Source organism: Gouania willdenowi, chromosome 13 (assembly GCF_900634775.1).
Source record: "Gouania willdenowi chromosome 13, fGouWil2.1, whole genome shotgun sequence".
NCBI lineage: Eukaryota > Metazoa > Chordata > Actinopteri > Blenniiformes > Gobiesocidae > Gouania > Gouania willdenowi.
Window position 1 is genome coordinate 43,068,410 of NC_041056.1, and position 23,484 is coordinate 43,091,893.

At 42.1% G+C, this 23,484-nt stretch overlaps 2 protein-coding genes across 3 annotated transcripts in view; both read left to right on the plus strand.

Annotated features, from left to right (window-relative positions):
- Window positions 1-9,038, plus strand: part of tpst1 (tyrosylprotein sulfotransferase 1) — a 39,016-nt gene extending 29,978 nt beyond the window's left edge. Inside the window, exons 3-5 of one of the 2 annotated variants that reach the window (XM_028464692.1) lie at window positions 2,790-2,840; window positions 6,354-6,402; window positions 8,705-9,038. In XM_028464692.1, coding sequence (XP_028320493.1) covers window positions 2,790-2,840; window positions 6,354-6,389 — 87 coding nt within the window. In that variant the 3' untranslated portion in view covers window positions 6,390-6,402; window positions 8,705-9,038. The remainder of the gene's footprint in view (window positions 1-2,789; window positions 2,841-6,353; window positions 6,403-8,704) is intronic. The other variant, XM_028464693.1, reaches the window with a different exon arrangement.
- An 854-nt stretch (window positions 9,039-9,892) lies between these two features.
- On the plus strand, window positions 9,893-22,411 carry lyrm9 (LYR motif containing 9). Its single transcript, XM_028464697.1, has 4 exons — window positions 9,893-9,987; window positions 11,156-11,286; window positions 22,080-22,172; window positions 22,250-22,411. Exons 2-4 carry the CDS (start codon window positions 11,164-11,166, stop codon window positions 22,262-22,264), a joined length of 231 nt encoding a protein of 76 aa, XP_028320498.1. The 5' UTR covers window positions 9,893-9,987; window positions 11,156-11,163; the 3' UTR covers window positions 22,265-22,411.
- The last annotated feature ends 1,073 nt before the right edge of the window (window positions 22,412-23,484 follow it).

A 23,484-nucleotide genomic window follows, 5' to 3' on the forward strand; every position in this document is an offset into this window, starting at 1 on the left:
TGAGCTCATATAAGAGAAAATGTCTGGTTAACAATGGTATCAGAATCATGACCAAAATAAATAACATGTTTTGATGACTTGGTAGCCGTCTTTCTGAAATGAAAAAGGGAATCATATTCACAGCATGGGCAGAAAATGGGTACGTTGCAATTTATTTAATGTAATATTACCTCAATGACTTCAGCTGTTGCTTCACAGAGCATAAACTGTGAATATCCAAGGTCCCTCGATGTGCGTAGAGCCACGGTCACAGAACGACTCAGTGTCTGAGCAGCCAGGGACACCTTCATCTTCTGGGAGTCGAGGTTTACATGTTTGTCTTTATTCACAGCATGTACTGTAGTTCCTTTTTGACTTGGACATTGTTCAGTTGAACAACGTACGCCCAGTCCATCTGGCCAGTGCTGCTGATTATTGGGCTGTAAGCCTGCATCATGTTACGTGTCAGTTTTAACATGTGGCAGACATCCAGCATTACATACACCCTTTCTCCAGTAGCTGGAGGTTTGTAAGGGCTCAGTGGACTTCGCCTATAGCTGGAACAGATATTTGAAGCGTGCTCGTCCATAGTGTCACACACCACTGTAATTCCAGCCTCGTGCTGTACCTTCTGGGTCACAGGTGACAATGAGTGGGTCAGGTGATAAGCAACTGGGGCCTTGTAAGCTCCCGCCATGAACACAAGAGCCACAGGAGCAACATCTCTCGTTCACTCCATCTCCCATATCCACAAAGCTGGACATGTATGAGGATCATACTGGACATGTTGAAGTCCAACATGAGACACACGTCCATATTTAGTGAGGTCCTCCTCCTGTTTTTATGTCCAGCATCATGTTATTAAGGCCAGGTTTGGCGTCCACAGAACTCATCTACTTTGGTGAAATGAAAAAGTAATTAGTGTGAATGCCTAATCACGATTGTCGAGATCCACATTGATGTGTGGCCTTTTTTCATCTTGTTAATTTCATAAAGTGATAAAATTATATACACTGCTTGTATAGACAGTAGAGTTTAAATGACATGAATAATACCATTGTGATGTATGTGGATGTGGGAGATTCCAGTGAAATGACTCCTGTAGGTAGTTAGGTAGGTGTGTGTGTGCGTGTGCTTTTGGTTCATGTCTGATCCTTGGTGTATTCCTGGCTCTGTTTTGGTAGCAGGTGAAGCAGAAGATCTGAAATGTTTCCCTCAAAATAAAAACTAGGAACTTTAAACACAGACTGAAATGTTTTACCATTTGTTTATCAAATCTTCTTACAACTTGAAATGTAGTTTAACCTGAGTAACTGGTCATATTTGTTCATTTATGATGTGTCACCACTAGAGGGCAGTCTAAAAGAGGATAATGTATCATTAGTGGCTATGCATGGATATTTATATTATAGTAAACAATGTGATCACACTATTATTATATTCACATACTCTTTATGACAATTAGCATACCCCTGGGGGTACTCATACCCCACTTCAGGAACAGAGCTGAGGTCACTTCCTGTCTGGATCATTTAAAATATTTGTGAACAAACAATGACTTGTGTCCATTTCCTGGTTGATAACATTTAGAGCAGACATAGGCAACTGGTGGCCCGGGGGCCACATGTGTCCCTTAGTCTAATTCTGTGTGGCCCCCCAAGACAAATCCATCGAAAGTTGTAATTCAAAAAATTGGAAGAAATATGAAGGCCAACGTCATAATAATAATAATAATAATAATAATAATAATAATAATAATGCATCAATTTTATATAGCGCTTTATCATAGACACTCAAAGTCACTTTACAGAATTAAGGCATTATTCTTTCACTCCACACTTAATGGTGGTAAACTACTATTGTAGCCACAGCTGCCCTGGGGCAGACTGACGGAGGCAAGGCTGCCATAGTGCCCCATCGGCCCCTCCCACCACCACCAACACTCACTCACACACTACATTCATACTAGGCAATGTGGGTAAAGTGCCTTGCCCAAGGACACAATGACAGATACCACTGCAGTGACTGTCCCCCACTGTGGCCCCTGGAATTCTCAGTGGTCTCCATCATCTACTGACCAGGACCAGACCTGCTTATCTTCACAGATCTAACGGGATCAGGCAAAGACAGGCTGGTATGGACACAAAATAACTCCAAAAACACACAAAACAACAACAAAATGCACAGAATGTCAACGAAAATACACAAAGCAACAACAAAAACCCCCAAAATGCACAAAAAAGACGCAAATATAACACAAGAAATAACAAAAACACTTATAATGCCAGCAGAAATTCCCAAAATGACAGATTTAACACAAAATGATTAAAAACTCAGAAAAAATACACATAAAGACAATGACAAACCCTCAGTTTTTTCCTGTGTTAACGCTCATATTGTTGATAATGTGGCCCTCGCATCAGACTGTCACATTTTTGTGGCCCCTCTGTGATGACAGTAGCCTATTTTAGTGATTGATCAGGGCTTTCTGGGGGAGGGGCATATACGAGTGTTTCAGCTGATTTAGGATTGAACAGATTTCCTTTAAAAACAACCGTTTTTGTTTAACGGTGTGTGTTGGTCATTCTCAGCCCTGAGCTTATCACACACACTCAGCCTTTCTAGGAACAGTTCTCATTGGTTGAAGGTTGTTTGCTCTGACCTTGTGTTTAGCCCCTCCCCCTCTCTACCTCTGTAGCTGATACGTGTAGTGCTGTTTAAGTCCCAATGAATTCTCATCCACTTCATTTCATTCTGATTCATAACTAACTCCAGTCAAAGCCTCTAAATCGGCTTCTCTGTGTTTCCAGGTCTTTAAGGGGGAATTTCAGCTCCCAGATTTCCTAAGAGAACAAACGCAGGTACAGTAAGACATCTGCCTGTTTCTCATCATTATACAGTCATTCCATGTTATTTTATCACATTATCAGCACATTCCACACACTTCAGTCTCAAAAAATCTGACATTTTTACCAATTGTTTATTAATAATTCACTATTCTCGCTGTAAATGTTTAGTTTGATCTGATCAATACTTTATAGATATGGATAATGTAGTGGGGGTGGGGGTGTGTCCTTATTGTTCTTCCATTTTCATCTTCCAATATATCAGTAACTCCATCACACATAAAGGTAAATATGGTATAGTAATAAGCTCCACCCACTCTCTCAGAATATAGAAATAGATCTGCTATACATCCTATCTGGTGGACATGTCAGCTCCTCTAAATAGTCAGTGTGTGTTTGGGTCTGGAACATGTTTGGGTCTTCAGTAAACTACTGAGCATATGTCTCAGCTCCCTGTAATGTGATCAGCTTAGAGCTATGAACATAGACTGTTCACATCACTAATGATTAGTCACAGATATGCATTGGTTCGAGACTCACACACTCTGGAAATATGAACAATATACTTTATTTTTTACTATTTTTATTGGTTCATAACTACATGTAGGAATGTAAGAACAAAACTGATCTGTTTAATTTATAGTATAAATGTTACTGTTTATTAGAATATGTACCATATTATATACAGTATATATATTTCTGTGTGACTTCATTTTTATTTTGGACCCAAACTTATTTAATCACTGATGAATATTTTAAATCCTTTCCATGAGGTCATCGTAGCTTAACTTTGTGTCTGATAATCATTTATTATGTATTAGTTTTTGACTAGTGAAATAATGATTGTGTTAGGGTTACATATGTATTGTGTTCTACATCACATGTCAAACTCAAGGTCCGTGGGCCAAATCTGGCCCTTTAAAGCAGTGGTTCTCAAACAGTTTTGGCTCTAGTCCCCCTTTCTCTTATTTCTGAATCCAAGTCCCTCCTTTGTCCAACTACAACATTTTACTTATACAACTATTATAAAAACATCTATAGATCATAATGATGCAATGACTGAGTGATAACACACATTTTAAATAATCTCATTTTGTAAATAAGTGGAAGTAAACAATATTTAATTCAGTGGTTCACAACCATTTTGGATCACGACCCATTTTGATATCAAGACATTTTGGTGACCACAAAGACCTTTTTATTCTAGAATTAGTTTTTGATCATGTTTCAACCCAGATACATTTATACAGTAAGGCAATAAACTATTTAGTCAGCCACCAATTGTTCTCCCACTTAAAAAGATGAGAGAGGCCTGTAATTTGGATCATAGGTAAACCTCAACTATGAGAGACAACATGAGAAAAAAAATCCAGAAAATCACATTGTAGGATTTTTAATGAATTTATTTACAAATTATGGTGGAAAATAAGTATGTGGTCAATAACAAAAGTTGATCTCAATACTTGTAATGTACCCTTTGTTGTTAATGACAGAAGTCAAATGTTTTCTGTAAGTCTTCACAAGGTTTTCACACACTGTTGCTGGTAGTTTGGTCCATTCCTCCATACAGATCTCCTCTAGAGCAGTGATGTTTTGGGGCTGTCGCTGGGCAACACGGACTTTCAACTCACTCCAAGGATTTTCTATGGGGTTGAGATCTGAGACTGGCTAGGCCACTCCAGGACCTTGAAATGCTTCTTACGAAGCCACTCCTTTGTTGCCCGGGCGATGTGTTTGTGATCATTGTAGTGCTGAAAGACCCAACCACGTTTCATCTTCAATGCCCTTGCTGATGGAAGGAGGTTTCCTCTCAAAATCTCACAATACATGGCCCCATTCATTCTTTCCTTTACACGGATCAGTCGTCCTGGTCCCTTTGCAGAGAAACATCCCCAAAGCATGATGTTACCACCCCCATGCTTTACAGGAGGTATGGTGTTCTTTCTCCTCCAAACACAACAATGAGTTTTTACCCAAAAGTTCTATTTTGGTTTCATCTGACCATATGACATTCACCCAATCCTCTTCTGGATCATCGAAATGTTCTCTAGCAAACTTCAGACGGGCCTGGACATGTAGTTGCTTAAGCAGGGGGACACGTCTGGTACTGCAGGATTTGAGTCCCTGGTGGCGTAGTGTGTTACTGATGGTAGCCTTTGTTACTTTGGTCCCAGCTCTCTGCAGGTCATTCATTAGGTTCATTTTCTAATAATTGCTCCCACAGTTGATTTCTTCACACCAAGCTTTTTACCTATTGTAGATTCAGTCTTCCAGCCTGGTGCAGGTCTACTATTTAGTTTCTGGTGTCCTTTGACAGCTCTTTGGTCTTGGCCATAGTGGAGTTTGGAGTGTGACTGTTTGAGGTTGTGGACAGGTGTGTTTTATACTGATAACCAGTTCAAACAGGTTCCATTAATACAGGTAACGAGTGGAGGAGGAGCCTCTTAAAGAAGAAGTTACAGGTCTGTGAGAGACACAAATCTGGCTTGTTTGTAGATGACCAAACACTTATTTTACTGAGGAATTTAACAATTAATTCATTAAAAATCCTACAATGTGATTTTATGTGTTATTTTTTCTTTCATTTTGTCTCTCATAGTTGAGGTTTATCTATGATGAAAATGACAGGCCTCTCATCTTTTTAAGAAGGAGAACTTGTACAATTGGTGGCTGAATAAATACGTTTTTGCTCCACTGTATATGTATATATATATATATAGAAGTATAGAAACACAGTTGTTTAAGATTGTGTGTTATTTTCAGACCCCAAGGTGGAAAAACTCTGATTTATTGGATCCTGAATAAATTTTCTCACATTTGAGAAACTCTGCTTTAGATCAGCAAAAAGCAAAAAAGTCAGAGAAATCATGAATCTCCAAAATAATACACAAATGAAATAAAACTCCACAATTTTAACAGTGAAGGTCGTGCATGGACTGAAATCTGTCATTATTACTTTGATATTATCAGTGTTTGAAATATTTTATAATTTAATTATACGTGGAAGTGCAAACTAGAGCACAATAATGATTAAATTGCTCGTTTTCCCGCCTGAAATCTTTTTTCAAAATAAAATACTACCACATGCTTCCAACATGAGAAGCTGTACCTCACCAAGTATGAATTAGAAAAAAACACTGTGTAAATGTAGAAGTATGTCCATAATTAATAAATAAATGTTTTTCTGATGCAATGGTTTTTATATTTTTTGTTACTAGTGAAAAACTAATAAAAAAACATTTTTATTTTCTATTTTTGAAACCAAAGTGCGTAAGATTTCCTGAGAAAATGAGTAGAAATGACCTTGAATGACCCTGTTTCTCTGTTCTAATATAGAAGACACTCAGATACTCATGGTTTTTTGTGTGTTTCTGGACTTTTGGACGTTAAACACGGCTCATTGTTGGTTCTTTTGTTCCTTGATAGGAGTTTTTCTAAAAGCTGAGTCAGCGTTATTATGTGACGTCTCGACTGTTCTTTGTCACAGAAACACAAACTAGCCTTAACATGTTCTTTGTTCTCCTTCAGATCCAGAAGTCTGCAGAGGGACCCAAACCCAGTTAAAGCAGAACCACAGGTTGAGAACCACCTCCTTTATTACATTATGTCGAGTGCATGTCCCTTTATTATTCTTATTGTTATTGTTATTTTACTATTATTATTATTATATTGTTATTGTTGTTATTATTATTATTATTAATAAAGTCAGGATAGAATCTATATTTAGTTGGAAAACATAAAAATGTAAATGATGTTTTGAATGCATTTTATTCACAAGTTCAATTTTTAAATATTTAATGAGATGTAAATAATTCTTAGATGATTCACACGTTTGTTTTATGTCTGAGGCGTCATCGCCCTCTGGTGGACATAATGTTTCTACTGATCTAAATAAAGCCTGCAGAGGGTGTAGGATCATCATCAGCTGAATCTTTGTTTTTTAATGTTGATATTAATAACAATAACAATAATAATAATAATAATAATGCTTAGGCTTTGCAAATAAAGCACACACAAAATGACTCCAAAAACACACAAGATGACAATAAATATACACATAAGGACAAAAATACTCCAAAACATTCAAGATGAATATTTAGACACAAAAACTGAAAAATATACAAAAACACAAAAAAGAGAGGAAATTTGATTAAAATACACAAAATGATTCGACAGAAACCCAAAACTTACAGAAAAAACACACAAGACCACTTTAAATATACACAAAATATACAAAACGGCAACAAAAAAATACATGCAAAGAGACTAATTTACACAAAATGACTCCAAACACACAAAATAACAAAATGACTCAACAAAATATGCAAAAGACAAGAAAAATACATGCAATGAGAGTAATACACATAAAATAAATCCAAACACACAGGATAACAACAACTGTACAAAAACAACTGTACAAAAACAACACAAAAATATAGAAAACAACAATTACATAAAGGCCCTATTTTACAAATCTATATAATTATATCTTGGATTCATCTCCTTTAGGCAAGACAAATATATTTATGTAGTGCATTTCATACACAAGGCAACTCAATGTGCTTTACATGATAAAACAACTTCATAAACAAACACATGACATCATCAACATGACCATAAATCTCTCTCAATCATACACAGTACAGAAAAAAAGTTCCTTTAACTTTGATTTAAAAACTTCAGCTCTGCTTGTTCTCAGCTTCTCTCTGACAGGGAATGTTTGGTTAGTTGAATCTCGCTAACAGAGATTAAGTCAGGATATAATTATCTAGATTCGTAGCATTAAGGCCTTAATGTGCAAAAACGTGAGATTATTGATGATAATAATCCATAGGCTGACAAACAGACAGAGCTCTGCAGTTAAACTTTATTACATCACACACATGTTTCTATTCAGGTAGATCTATTTATCACACACTGCGATGAGAACACATTGTTTACTATAGTATGTTCCTGATGATGCTGTCAGCCTCACTAAGGTGTATGAATTAATTAATGAATTAATGACTTCACCCGTCCACGCATACGGTTCGACACACAGGCTTCATCAGCTGACAGTAGATCAGTCTATCAGATATAAATCTATAATGGGACAAAGCTGCCATGGAATGCGTTAGTCAACCACTGGGAGCAACCTGGGGTTCAGTGTTTTGCCCAAGGACACTTCGACACATAGACCGGTATAGACTGGGATCAAATCCCAAACCTCTCTACCACCTGAGCCATGATTCTAATGAAGACGAGCACTTAACCTAAACACTGTCAGCTGATTGGCTGAGAGGGAGAGCTCCAAGCTGAGAAGAGTTTGATAGAAAGGGGGCGTGGTCACGGACAGCTTTTAACCATGTTTAAACTGTAGGCTTGGCTCTACTAAGAACACTTTGATGAAATTACCCCCCGGTTAGCCGTTCAGCCTAAGCTACCATGGTGATTTAGCTCCGTAAGACGTTAGCGAGCGTCGTAGTCCAGCACACACTGATTAAATCCTGGAAGTTAGTGCAATAAGAGGAAATCTAGCTTCGTAGCTTACCCCCCAAAAAGACAAAAAAAATCCCAGAACTCGAACAAAAACAAAAAACTAAACAGGAAAATAAAATGTGTAAAATACACAACATGACTCAAAACAGACAAAAACACAACACACACACACACACACACACACACACACACACAGTCTTTGTTGTTTCTTGTTCATTTCTAAATGGTCATTATTCTAATGATGTAATGAATGTTGATCATGTGACCCTCAGATCAGATATAATCACTTGTTTTTGGCCCCGCCCCCTGTGATAGTAGTTGTGTATCTCTGCTATAGTGAGACATTCACTAGGTTTGAATCCTATGGAGCTGATCGAACCTGTTGTTGTTTATCTCTGCAGGAGGCGGAGCCAAGGAGCGCGTGGTCCAGCGTGGGATGGGACCGCCTCCTCGTCTCCTCGTCCAATCAGCTGCCTTAGTTCTGTGTTGTACTGATAGACCATGTGAGCTGAATGTCATTTCCTGTCGTGTCGCGCTCATCGTCACATTTAGATGAAAACTCTGTGATTCTGTTATAAGAAACTGCAGTGATTCGACATGGAAAAGTATTTATGAATGCAAAGATGCAATACCTATTTTAATGTTTCATTTTTCATGCCTTTGTATCGTGCACTGTCATCGGTACTGATCAGTCTGATGTATCGACTGATAAATAATGCTTTTTTATGAAGAAAACACGTGTTTGCTGTTTTTATTCAGTCACATTTAATTCAGATTTATTTATCATAACAAACAGTTATAACAGAGCTATGAACATAGACTGTTCACATCACTAATGATTAGTCACAGATGTGTATTGGTTCTAGACCCACACGCTCTGGAAACATGAATATACTGTTTTTATTGGCTCATAACTACATGTAGGAATGTAAGAACAAATCTGTTTAATTTATAGTATAAATGTTACTATTTATTAGAATATAAAACTATTTTTCTTTAAGTGACTTCTTCATTTTTATTTTGGACCCAAACATTGGGTTATTTAATCACTGATGAATATTAATAATCCATCGTAGCTTATCATTGTGTCTGATAATCATTTATTATTAATTGATTTTAAAAAACACAGACTACTCCATCTTGACAAGTATTTAATTTGATATTTTTAAATTACAAACAGTACAGAGACAAAATGTTTCTTATTAATCTTTTATTTATACCGCTTTAATTCATAATTTAAATATTATACAACTTCATCAAGTGCTCAGAAAATAATAAAGCTTTAAAAACTGTTTAAATAATACATAAATATACACTGATCACTACATGTACTATTTATACCACGAGGGGGAGCTGTTACTCTACAACAAAGCACTCAGGTTTTATTTTGTTTTTTTATATATATATAAACAATCAGAAACACCATGAAGCAGTCACATATTTAAATGTGTACTATTAAAATATTTAATATGGTCGGTTTACACTCAAATATCACGTCTCATGAGCTCTGTCGTAAGGATTGAGTGAAGGAAGTGACGTAGTACTCGCGCATGCGTTGAAAGGATCGGGCGGTCAGCGCGTGTGACTGGGTTATGTAACGGAAGTAGGAGTCAGTAAACGTCCCAAACTTCCGGTAAGGATCTGCAGTGCCGTGTTGATCCGAGAATTATCATCTGATTTAACGGTATTTATTGTTTATTGTCTTGGATTATTTTAAAAGTGTAAAGAATACGTAAAACACTGTGTGTGGTTGAGGGGACAACAATAGAGGTCGGACTTAGTCCTAAATTATTATAATATTTAAACCTGAACAAGAAAAACACAAAGTAGCCTTAGTTTGTTTTCATCACTTCTGTATTTAATGTAACTGAGTGGTTCTCAACCTTTCAAAATAAAGGTTCCAGAGAGCAGGGACCCTCCAAAAATAAAGGTCCCAGAGAGCAGGGACCCTCCAAAATAAAGGTTCCAGAGAGCGGGGACCCTCCAAAATAAAGGTTCCATAGAGCAGGGACCCCCACTGTAGCTGAAGGTGGTTGAACACAGACATGAACATTGAAGAACAGTCATGTGGAGACAGGACCATCTATAAGGGGGAATAAAGGAGAGATTTTTGGGGTCCATCCATAAAGTCAGTAAAATGATGGTCATTGTTCTATGAAGCTGTGATAACCACATTTATTTATTCATCTGAATAATATCCACTGTTATCCAGGAATGTTTACTATTATTATTATTATAGTCATCTTAAAGATGGAAATCATGGTTTTAATCACTAATAAAATGGTTCAAAGTGAATAAAAATGGTGGAAAAGGAGGTGAAATGGGATTTTAAAAACTACAGAAATTGGTAATAAGGATCTAAAGTGTCAATATTGGAACAATTAGTTTAAACTGGCAAATAATGGGCATGACAAATGGTGAATGTGGTTCAACTGGCAAATATAAGTATGAAATATGATGAAAAGAGGTTAAAAGTTATAATAATAGGTCAACATATGTGACATTAGGTGTAAAAGTAGTAGAAAGGTTTATAAGTGCTGAACATGTCTGGAAAATGTGTAGAAAAGTCATTAAAATGTGATGTTGAAGTGTCAGAAATGTAGCAAAAATACATTAAAAGGAGCAAAAATATGGCAAAAAAAGTGATGAAAATAGTAAAATATGGTGAGTTTAGTGAAGTTGTAAAAAAAAAAAGCAGAAATGGGCTCAAAATGTTCAGAAAATATTTTTTTAGTTTCTTGAAAGCATCAGGTGACCCCCGTGTCTTACTGTCCACTCACATTCACTGACAACAATAATAATAATATCACTTTTCTTTCTTTCCTGTTGTTAAACTATAACTTTATCCACAGAGGAAGTGATGTCACCTATTGGATCAGAGCTTGTTCACACACCTGTTCAGCTCTATCGTTACCTGTTGAGAAGCTGCAGGAAGTTACCATCAGCATCAATGCAGCAGCATTACAGACACGCCATCAGACAGGTACAGGTTAGCTCCTCCCACAGGTACAGGTTAGCTCCTCCTACTGCAGTGGTTCTCAAACTTTTTTGGCGTTTCCCACTTTTTCTAGCCCCGCCTGCTCCCATTGCCCCCACAAATCATCTGAGAAATAACCCATTTTCAACAAGGAACATCATATTGCAAAATAAAAAACAAATGTGAATCTGTCAAAAATACAGGAAATAATAAAACATTGTTTCCAGTCTCACATGCTGACATCAATTATTATTTTTAGTTCCACGTCACATTTAGTTTCTGGTCCAAATCTAATGCAGTCTAATCATTTAATATATACATTCTTATGTCCTCATATTACTTTCTTTGTGTGTTTAGTGTTAATGATCTTCATAATAAACGAAGAAAAGTTTTTTTTTTTTTTTTTTTTTTTTTTTTACCTTGTCTGCACATGCTGTCGAAGGTTAACACTACAAGAAGTGCAATCTTTTAACAGCAATGCATATTTTATTATTGCAATTAAATAAATTTATTTATTTCATTGCATAATTGTGACCATCACCAGCTCTCCCTAGGGAAGGGTAAGAAATACTTTATTAAAGGGAGGATGTAAAAAAAGAGAGGGCAGTGTTTACACCAAGGTGAGGGGTTGGAGGGGGGTGGGGAAGTTAACAGGGAAGAGGGATACAAGATAGGATATGGAATGAGTGGGGAATAGTTGTTAGGTTCCAAGTGATGCGATGTGAAATTGTGGTTGTGTATATTGTGCAGTTTGGTGACCAGTGTGCGGTTTAGGAATAATAGTGGTGGCTGTGAACAGAGGAAGAGGTGAGTGGAAATTCCATAAAACAGGTATTTGGGAACAAGGTGTCTAAGGTTGAGCCCAGTATGAGTGTTATCCCACAGCCCAAGGCCAGTGCATACATGACAAATGTATTTCCAAGAACCGCCACTGCAAAACCCACGAGCCGCCCCCGGGCCCGAAGAAGCAGTCAGGCCAGCAGCGAGAGCGGGCAGCCTAAGGGCCCCCGGCGACCACCCCACGGCCAAGCAGCCCCCCGCACGCCCCCAAGGTCCCAAGCCGAGAGGCAGCCATCGCCCCCCCCATACACACCCGAGAAAGCCCCAAGGAGCCAAGGACCCAGCGCACCACGCCACCGATCCCACCCCCAACCCCCAGACCCCCCACCCCACCGACCCCCCCCCCCCACACACACCCCCGCGCCCAACCCCCCGAGGGGAGGGCCCAGAGAACTCCCTGCCCGAGGCCCCAGCGGAGGAACCGAAGCCCACGCCCAGCAGACGACCAGAGCCGCACCGAACGGGCTGCCGGCGGGCACCCGCCGGCGAGCCCAGAGCCAGCAGGGGCCCGACCCCAGGCCAGAAGGACCCGGAATGGATGCAGCACCAGGAGCAGCCCGCCCAGGGAGGACGACCACACCCCAAGCCGCATAAGGCACCAGGGGGCCGCTGGGAGTCCCCCCGCCGGCCCCCAGGCACCCCAACCTAGCCCCCCATGGCGCCCCAGATCACCCCCTGCTGATGCCGCCCGCGCCACGAGCTTCAGTTTTTTTTTAAAGCCAGGGCCCCCCCCAAGGGCCAAGCCAGACCGCCCCGCCGGGATGTGGCCCCCTGTTCGGGCCCCGACACCCTGCCTCACGGGGCACTGCCCAAGCAGGGGCCGTACCAGTAGGTACGCAAGGGCGCGGCACGCGCCACCCGCCCCGAAAGACCCCCGCCACGACCGGCCCGGCCAGCAGGCCAAGCACCCCGGGCCCCAGGAGCACCCCCCGGGAACAGGACCCCCCAAGGGCAAGCCCCCGGGCCAAGCCCCCCGGGACGCGCCCCCCACCCCGGCCCAGGACCCGGCCACAGCCCAGCAGAACCGCACAGCCCCAGACGGCACAAGGCCAGCAGCCCAGGGCCCGCCGTCCCCCGGACGGCGCAAGCCACGGGGCAGCGCCCCCCGCCGGCCCGCGAGCAACCGGCGACCCCCACCGCGGGGACGGAGGCACCCCAACGGCACACATCAAGTAAGGGACAGCAGCCCCCAGCCAAAGATGCCCCGGACCCACCCACCAGTCCGCAGATGGCAGGACGTACCCACCAGGCGGCCGAAAGCAACCTCAACCACCGGAACAGCTAGCGCCGCCCCCCCAGTAAACAGCATCATCCCGAGGCGCCAAACAACCCCGCCCCAACCCCGGTGAGGACACCAGCACCCCCCCAGCACACCCACCCCCCAAACCGGCGAGGCAGGCCGCCCCGGGCCCGCACACCGCGGGGCCCGCCCCCAAGGCCACCAGGAGACGAAACAAGCACCAAGCCACACCCAAGGGGGAGAGGCACCCCCGCGCCCCACCAGGCCGACACCGCCCGGAAAGACCCCGCAAGGAGAGACCCCGGCAAAGCCCCTCCGAGACCCACCGCCACGCCCGACCGCACCATCGTGATGTATTTTTACTCTATGCAGTGGCCCAGCCACCAACAGAGGAGCCAGGCCCCCACCGGAGAGGCCCAAATGTGTGTACCAACCCACCACCCTGTTATGGTGCCTCTCCATTCCCCAATGGAGAGGCACTTCCCGATCCCCTGTGTGAATGTGTGTGTTTGGTGAATGTATGGGGTGTGATTAAAAGAAGGGGGATGGAGGGGAGCGGTGCTCCCCATCCAGCCTCTGTGGATTTATGTGTATGTGGTGTAATAGGCCGGAGGGTGTAAGTGATAATACACCCTCCGGGGGGTGGCATGTTGAGATGTGATTAAAATTGGAGGGATTAGTAGGGCAACTAGGGTGGGAGTGCCGCCCCCACGCCACTACATAGTAACACAGGTGGCGGCCCCCTCCACCCCCAGCCCCACCATCCAGCCCCCCGAGGGTTGGGTATGGGTGTGTGGTGCATTTTGTGAGTGAGCCAGACCAGCTGGGAGTGTGGTGAAGTGAACATGTAGGAGGCCTGTCCGGTGTGAGCCGGGCCCGTCCGCATGGCGGGCCACGCGAGAGGGTAGATGGCGCAGACGGGCAAGTGGCACTGTGGGCCCCGGAGCAGCACAGCCAGAGACCCCCCCCCACGGCACCCCCCAGACCGCGCCGGCCCCGCGGAGCACGGCGACAACCCCCACCCCCGGGCACAGCCAGGCACCAACCCCATCCCCCGGCGCCCCAGGGGGCGACCCCCGCCGCACGCCGGCCCGGAGCAACGCCACCCCGCCGCCAAGGGGAGCGGCCGAGCAGGGGGGAGGCCCGCGCCCGCACCAGGGCCAGCACAGGCCCACCCGGCGCCACGATACAACACTCTCCACCGGGAGGCGGCCCCGGCCCCCCCGACTAGAGAGGACGCCATCCACCGCCAAGCAGGGCCATCCCGCCAGCCACGGACCGGCAAGCCGGAGTACCGAAGCACCCCCAGCCCGGAACCGCCCCCCCACACCAACGGCGCCAAGGGGGCCCCCCCCCCCCCCCCCACGGAGGCGATCCCCGACGACCCACGCACCGGCACGAGACACCCCCCCGACGCCAGCCCACCCCGGACGACAGCGGGCCCGAGGCCACCAGCCCCGCCCCGCCCAAGGCTGCGCAGCGCCGCCACGAGCCGCGGCCGGTCCCCGGGCAGATGGCAGGAGAGCACTCCCCCGGAAACGTAGACCAAGGATCCGCCCCCGGGGCACCCCCGCCCCGGAATCGCGCCCACGGCGCCCGGTGCACCCAGCCAGCAGACCAGCCAATCCCGACAAGGATCCACCAGGCCAAGAACCACGCGCCGCGCCCCCGCACACCCACCCAATACGACCCCCGGGGAGACCCCATAGCACCCCCCCACCCCACCCCTCTAGCCGTAACGGCCACACCCCGGCCATTGCGGTCAAACAAAAAGCCCCGGAGGGGGCCCCGCCTGGCTCGCCGCGCAAGCGACATCCCTGGCAAAGGCGCGCCCCAGGGAGCCAAGCCTAGGACCCGCAAGGGCCGACGGAGCAACCCACAGCCACACCCCGCCACCCAGCGACCCAGGAGGCAATCGCCGACCCCGGGCAGCAGCCACCCCCAAAGCCACCCCCACCCCGGATCCCCCCGGACCGGAGCCAAGGACCCCACCACCCCAGGCCCCCCAACGAGACCACCCCCCAGCCAACCCACCCGGCACGGCACCGCCCGTCCCCCAGGCGGGAGCCACAGCCCCCCCACCAGCGCCCCAGGCCAACGGGAGCCCCCCAAACCCAACCCAACAGGATGGCGGGCGCAAGAGCAAAGGAGGAGGGGGGGGGAGGACGAGACAGGGGGACAGGGAGCAAGGGGAAGGAGCGGCAGGGGAGCACGCAGGGCCCCAGCCCCAGAGACCAACCAGATGTGCACGCGAGGGGCAACAGCGCCAAATCAAACAGCCCCGGGACCTCGTGAACACCCAGAAGGAATGCACACCCGTGTCGAGGCAACAAGAGACCCCGGCAACCCACCCCAGCCACCCCGGCCAAGACCACCCCAGAGGCCCAAGGTGGCCCAAGCTTACAGTTGGGCTAGTGCGTTAGTAAAGAGTGGTGCTGGCAGTCGCTTGCAGGCTAGATCATCAGGGTTTTAAAAATTTAGATTTAATGCAATTAAAAAAGGAGTCCAACGCTCCTCAAAGCACGTTATTTTTTTTTGTTTTCTGAGAGCAGACATCTTTTCCATGGAAATAAATTCTGTGAGGAGATTTTGCCATTGGTTTATGTTTAAGGATTTTTTGTCTTTCCAATTTAGTAATATTGTTTTTTTTTGCTATGGCTAGTGCCGCAAGGATTGATTGTGATTGGTTTGCTGGAAGTTGAAGCATTGTCAGGTCTCCAATCAAACAAAGATTTGGAGATAAAGGAATCCTGCAGTCCAAAATGGAGGACAGTTTTTCAGTGATTAGAATCCAAAAGTGTTGAACTGGGGAGCAAAGCCATAAGGCATGTAGATAGGAATCCGCTGTATTCTGGGTGCACTGAGAGCAGATGTCTGTTGCTAAGAAGCCCATTTTATGCATTTTCTGTTGGGTAGTGTGGGATCTGTGGAGGACCTTGTATTGAATTAGCTGAAGGTTTGTGTTTTTTGTCATCTTAAAAGTATTACAACAAATTTCTGTCCAGAAATCAGTGCTCGGGGTGATTGAGAGTTCGGCCTCCCACTTCGCGATTGGTAAGTAATTACAGTTAGTGTTCGAAAGCGCTCTGTATATTTTTGAGAGTTTTTTTGATTTTGTTGAGATTTTTTTCATATATATAGCCAGTTCTGGAGGTTGTAAAGTAGTTAAGTCTAGTGGAGTATTTTTCTTTATTGTCTCTGTTACTTGTAAGTACTGTAGAAAGTTACTTTTATTTATATCGAATGCTTGGGTTAGATTGTTATATGGCCTGATCTTGTCATTTTCAAAAAGGTCTTGGAGATGAGTGATTCCACTCTCTTCCCATGTTTTCAGATAGAGTGGTGTTTTTTTATTTTTAAAGTCGGGGTTGTGCCAGATTGGAGAGAGTATACTAATTTTTAATTGGACATTTGTGATGTCCAGGGCTTTCCACCATGCAGTCAGTGTGGAGGCAATTAGTGGGTTTTTAAAGCAGTTGTGATGTTTGAGGGTCGCAGTGATAAAAGGGAGATCAGAGAGTTTAATGTGTTTGCAGTCTAACTGTTCTATTTCTAGCCAGGTGTTGTAGTATTCTTTTGGTTTTAGCCATTCTGTTAAATATAGTATTTGGTTTGCTAAGTAATAATGCATGAAATTAGGGGCTTCTAAACCACCCTCGTCTTTGTTTTTTTGAAGGGTTGAAAGGCTTATTTTAGGTTTTTTATTTCTAGTATAGAATTTTGTAGTTGTAGAATCTAATCTTTGAAACCATTGTTTTGGTGGTTTCAGTGGATCATAGAGAACAGGTAGTTTATTTTAGGTAAGATTTTCATTTTAACTGAAGCTATCCTGCCAAGTAGTGAGATGGGGAGATTGTTCCATCTCCGCAGATCTTCTGTGACTTTGTCCAACATCGGATCATGATTTAGTTTAATTAATTCATTTAAGTTTGGTGATATATTTAAGCCTAGATATTTAATTGTATTTGTGGTGGAGGGGTGTTGTGGATTTTGGTTTGCAGGATTCCATGAGTTTTTTGTCAAAGGGAGGATTGATGATTTTGTCCAGTTAATGGAATAGTCTGATAATTTAGAGAAGCTGTTTATTAGATTAAATACTTCCTCTAAAGAGGATTGCGGTTCTTCCAAATAGAGTAAGATGTCATCCGCGTAAAGATTAATTTTGTGTTCTGAGATGGATGAGTGGATTCCTTTAATAACAGAGTTCTGATGAACAGCTGCTGCGAGAGGTTCAACGAATATTGCAAAAAGCAAAGGTGAGAGTGGACAGCCTTGTCTGGTTCCCCTCTGCAGTGTGAAGCTTTGGGATGTTATTTGGTTTGTGGTTACTGAGGCCTTAGGTTTATTGTACAGGGTGGAGATCCATTGTATGAATGATTCTCCGAAGCCAAATTTGCCAAGGACAGTTAGGAGGAATGACCAGTTTACTCTATCAAATGCTTTTTCTGCATCGAGTGATAAGATTATTTTTTTCTTTTTAGAGTTCTGTGCCATGTTGATCACATTAAACAGTCTTCTCACATTGTCTGTGGAGTGTCTATTTTTAATAAATCCTGTCTGGTCTTGGTGTATAATTGACTGTACTACTTTCTCTAACCTGGATGTGAGTGCTTTGGAAATAATTTTTAAGTCTGTGTTAATAAGTGAGATGGGACGATAGCTTGAGGGTAACATGGGGTTCTTGTCTGGTTTAAGTAACAATTTAATGTTCGCTGTATTCATGTGACCTCCTACATAACCTTTATTTTTGATCTCTGTTACTACTCTGAAAAATAGTGGAGCCAGCATTGACCAGAAATGTTTTAGGAATTCAGCAGGGAACCCATCTGGACCTGGTGCTTTGCCTGTTGACATGCTGTCTAAAGCATTTTGTAATTCTTGTAAGGTTAATGGTGAGTCTAAGGTGGTTTTCTGATCTATAGTGAGCTGTGGTAGGTTTAGTTTATTAAGAAAGGTTTTAATATCTTCAGTGTCAGGGTTTAAATTTGATGAGTATAAGTTTTGATAATAATCACGAAAAATTTTATTAATGTCCTGAGGTAAGTTTAAAGTTTGACCTGAGTTATTAGAAATTGTTGCTATAAAGGAATTTTCTTTATTGTGTTTAAGCTGATTTGCTAAGTATTTGCCTGATTTATTATTGTAATCAAAGTTTTTGTATCGTAATTGTTGCAAAATGAAGTCGGTTTTTTTAGATAAGATGATATCCAGATTAAGTTTTGTATTTTGAAGTTTTTCCCATAAAAGTTCAGATGGGTTAGCTGCGTATTCTTCCGTAAGTTTCTTAATTTTTTCTTCAAGTGTTTTTTCTGCTATCTGTTCCTGTTTTTTTCTTAAAAGAAGAGTATGATATAATCTTCCCTCTAATGACAGCCTTGCCAGTTTCCCAGAGTAAGGACGGTGATATTTCCGGGGAGTCGTTTGTCAATAGAAAGTCCTCCCATTCTTTTCTTATTATTTTTTCAAATTCACTGTCATTAAGTAATGAGGTGTTAAAGCGCCATAGAGAGGATACTTTCTGATTAGAGTCACACTGCAGGGTGAGGGATATTGGGGCATGATCGCTAATAATTATAGGATGTATTTTAGAGGACATCTTATGTATGATGGAATTATTTGAAAGAAAAAAGTCGATTCGGGAGAAGGATTTATGCGCGGGGGAGAAGAAGGTATATTCTTTTTTAGTTGGGTTATTCAGTCTCCATACATCTCCTATTCCAAGATCTTCCATGTAATCAATTAATACTTTAGCAGATCGAGATGGTTTTGTATTTGAGCACTTACTAGATCTGTCCAATGATGTGTTGAGCGCCAAATTGAAGTCACCTCCGATGATTAAAGATGAGTCTGCAGAAAAGTTTTTAAAAAGTTTGTCATGAAATTGAAAATGTCCTCCTGTTTGTCGCGCCCCACCTGTCATACCTCCATTCCCCACCAGGGGGTGCACCACAGAGTTTGAGAGGCACTGTTCTATAGAGACGAGGATCCTCATTTATTTAACTGTGTCTGGGTAAAATCACTTCAGCTGGTGTACGCTGAAAACTAGTACGCAAAAAAACATTACGACTTGTAAACAAGGGTGTCAAAAGTTGTCGCACATGAGGAACAACCTCACTCCGCCCATACAGTGCCTATGAAAGTTCAGGCTCCGTCCATACAGTGCCTATGAAAGTTCAGGCTCTGCCCATATGGTGCCTATATATGTTCAGGCTCCGCCCATACGGTGCCTATATATGTTCAGGCTCCGCCCATACAGAGCCTATAAAATTTCAGGCTCCGCCCATACGGTGCCTATAAAATTTCAGGCTCCGCCCATATGGTGCCTATAAAAGTTCAGGTTCCGCCCATACAGTGCCTATGAAAGTTCAGGCTCCGCCCATACGGTGCCTATATATGTTCAGGCTCCGCCCATACGGTGCCTACAAAAGTTCAGGCTCCGCCCATACGGTGCCTATAAAAGTTAGGGGTGTCACAATCTGATATTGATATCGGTCCAATATCAGCTTGAAAACGAATATTTTTTTCCCAATCCATGTTTTATTTTTTTATTGAATTGTAGAGTACAGTACCCACTAAACATCCAACGTCCACGGACCTCCAGATCACGTTCATAACGCGTCGGTCGGTCTGGACCACATCTGCACGTTTATATGACGTTCAACTTTTGAAACAATTTCTCATATGAAATTGAAAGCCTTGTATTTCTACACAGACACATGCCTGTGTATGTGCTTCTGTTTATTAAAAATCATTTACAGTCACTACGTATACTGTATATCCATGTGTACTTCATTAACATTTATGCTCTGCCATCTTTTTAAGAAATAATTCATGTTGACGTTGAGAGGACGTCTTTTTCGGACGTCGTTGGGTTTATTTAACAAACGCACACATGAATATGAATGGTATTCTATGTTCTTACAGTGAAAAACAGTTATTAAAATGTATTTCAATGCTGTATTTTGTCATAGTGTTTCAGACAATTAATTTGGTAAACATTTCAAATAATCGACAATGTACCTTTGAAAAATGATAGAAAAGATTAATAACTGACTGTACGGCACATCTTTTTTGAGGCTAGAGTTCTGATGTTTTTGAGGTTACGGTAGCTACAGTATGTCGGTAAGTTAAGGAAATGTGTTTGAAAGCATAAGGTTTATATCAGGTTGTGAAAACTTGCTCAGTGTTTACTGTAGATATTACAGTATGTTAAAGCAGAGGTGGGCAAACTGTTTGGCTCAGGGTCACATGGACTTTTAAAAATTGACAGATGGGCGGGGTCAGCACCCGATGCATACTGTACATACATTATTATTCTTCTTGTCTAAAGTTCAAATTTATAAAACTTCAAAACAAATCAACAATATGTTACAGATTTGCAACTTTCACCCACATTTATCCCCAATTCTACAGAAACATTTGTACATTTAAGGAGAAACAGACCTGTTAGTAAAGTGTGTGGTGGAGAACAAACAATCATCAACAATAAAGATCATTACTAGATAAATATAGAATCCTAAAATGTATCAGAAATTAAAAGCATTAAATTAAGACTACATTAGAAATGTAACGTGGAACTAAAATACAAACATAATGATTTACGTCGACATTTATTTACTTTTCTTTTCTTTTTGGCTCAGATTGTAAACAAAGTGTTGTTGTTTCCTGAATATTTGGACTGTTTTTTTATGCAGGTAAATCATTTCATTTAGTTTTGATTTAGTTTGTTCATTTCATACTTTTACTGTTTTCTACTTCACTTTTTACATTTGCTTTTTTTTAATTCAGATGATGAGTTTAATTTAGTTTTTGATTTATTGTGAAATATTATATTATTTGTTCCCTGTTGGTTCAACACATTTTAACATGTGTTATTTGTCAGAATTATTTGGGGGGCAATGGACACATGTGGGACTTAAAGTTTGCATAACACGTGTGTGTGTATATGTGTGTGTGTGTGTGTGTGTAAAAGTAGCTCAGTTAAATAAAAAGTATTTGATTGAAAAAACCCTCCAACATAATTTGTTAATAATAGTTTTTATCATAATTAACAACATGTTTGGAGGAAAAGTGGATGTTTTATTCCTTTAAAAACACAACAGTTTCTTAATAAATAATAAGATAAACAACCTTAGTGTAAAGTATTTACTTGTCCATTCATTATTAAACACTCACTGTTAACTCTTCTTTTCTTTGGGCCACTCATTGTTGTAGATGTGTATCGCTGTGTCAGCACCGCGGTTTTGCACCGTCAACCTCCACCTGGCTCTAAGGCGCTCTACGCTGCTTTGGAGGAAGACGGTTCATTTTGTGTTTTAATTGTTTATTTTGGCTTCAGTGGCCCGGATTAAAAAGACCAACGGTCCGGATGTGGCCCGCGGGCCGTAGTTTGCCCACCTATGTGTTAAAGGTTAAAATGTATGGAACCAATAGGTTGATAATAAATGGGTCAGGTTTTCTCATCCCTACAGTTGTTGATTATTGTTCTCTGTTTGAGTGACATCACATGATCAAACCTTTTCTAACGTTCTACAATATAAAGTACAGTGCCTATAAAAGGTTAGGCTCCGCCCATACGGTGCCTATAAGGTCAGAGGTGGAAACTTTATCTCACTAGGTTTTTTTTTCCCAAACGTTGCTTATATGTGGCGTATGCTTTCACACACACACACACACACACACACACACACACACACTAATGTTTCCTCTCTACGTCCAGGGCTTTAACAGCCACTCAGATGAAGACGACCCAGAGCGAATACGTGTGATTATTCACAGATCTGTGTCTGACGCTGAGTGGATCCTCCATAAAGTAAGAAACACTTTACATTAGTTTATGATTGTAAACATCCAATCACTGCTCAGTATTTCCTTTTGTTTAATTCACAGTACGCCAAGAAGTGAACGTCACCAGTAGGACTGCACCAGGACCACCTCAGTGTGTGTGTGTGTGTGTGTGTGTTAAATGTTATTATTGATCCTTATTGTTTGGACTCACTGTTAGATTCATATAGAATAAACATATGAGTAAAGCTTGTTATTAGAGCTGAACATGGACTAATGTGTGACTTTGGAACCACTGTATATATATATATATATACACACACTATACTTTAAAGCAAAGGAAGACATTTGGAGCTTTTATTTGTTGTAATTTTGATGCTTACAGGGGTTCTCATGCTTGGGGTCAGGACCCCATTTAGGGTCACGAGACATGGTGAGGTGGTCAATAGATGCCTTCAAGAAACAATCTGAGCCCATTTTTACCTTTTTCTGCACCAAACTCACGACAGGTGGTAGTGGGTCGTCTTCTGATCGAGAGGTTGGGGGTTCGATCCCAGTACCTGACTATGTGTCGAAGTGTCCTTGGGCAAGACACTGAACCCTAAGTTGCTCCCAGTGGTCGACTAGTGCCTTACATGGCAGTCCTGTCCCATTGGTGTGTGAATGTGAGAGTGATTGGGTGAATGAGCTGATATGTAAAGACTGTTTCAGTGGTGATAAAGCTCTATATAAATCAAGTCCATTTACCATATTTTAACCTATTTTCATCACTTTTTCTTGCCATATTTTTGTTACATTATTCCTATTTCTGACACTTCTACATCACATTTTAATGTTTTTTTCTACACATTTGTTCTACTTTCCAGAAATGTTCATCACTTATAAACCATTTCTACCACTTTTACACCTAATGTCACATGTTGACACATTATTGTCACTTTTAACCTCTTTTCACCATATTTTATAATTATTTGAACCACATTCACTAATTGTCATGTTCATTATTTACCAGTTTAAACTAATTGTTCCTACTTGTTAAATTACATCACTTATTTCTGCCACTATTGACACTTTAAACAGTGGTTTTGTCTAATTTTCAACTTTTTATTTCTGTGCTTTTTAAAAATCACATTCTACACCTTTGGTCACGTTGAACACATTTTTGACCCACAGTGGAGATAAAGTTATCAAACTACATGTTAAATTTCATTTAAAATTCATTGAATACATGACATTTGTAAATTAAATTTTACCTGATGGATGTAATTTTACAGTCAAAGCATCCTGTACGGATAATTATTCAATTAAAAGCCACGTCTGGGTTTATAGACGTTACAAAG

Bases quoted from the DNA above. Each gene is read 5' to 3' on its own strand.
- lyrm9 (XM_028464697.1), top strand. From the start codon at position 11,164: ATGTCACCTATTGGATCAGAGCTTGTTCACACACCTGTTCAGCTCTAT. The intron at 11,287-22,079 runs GTACAGGTTAGC...CTCTACGTCCAG, and splicing joins ACAGACACGCCATCAGACAG to GGCTTTAACAGCCACTCAGA.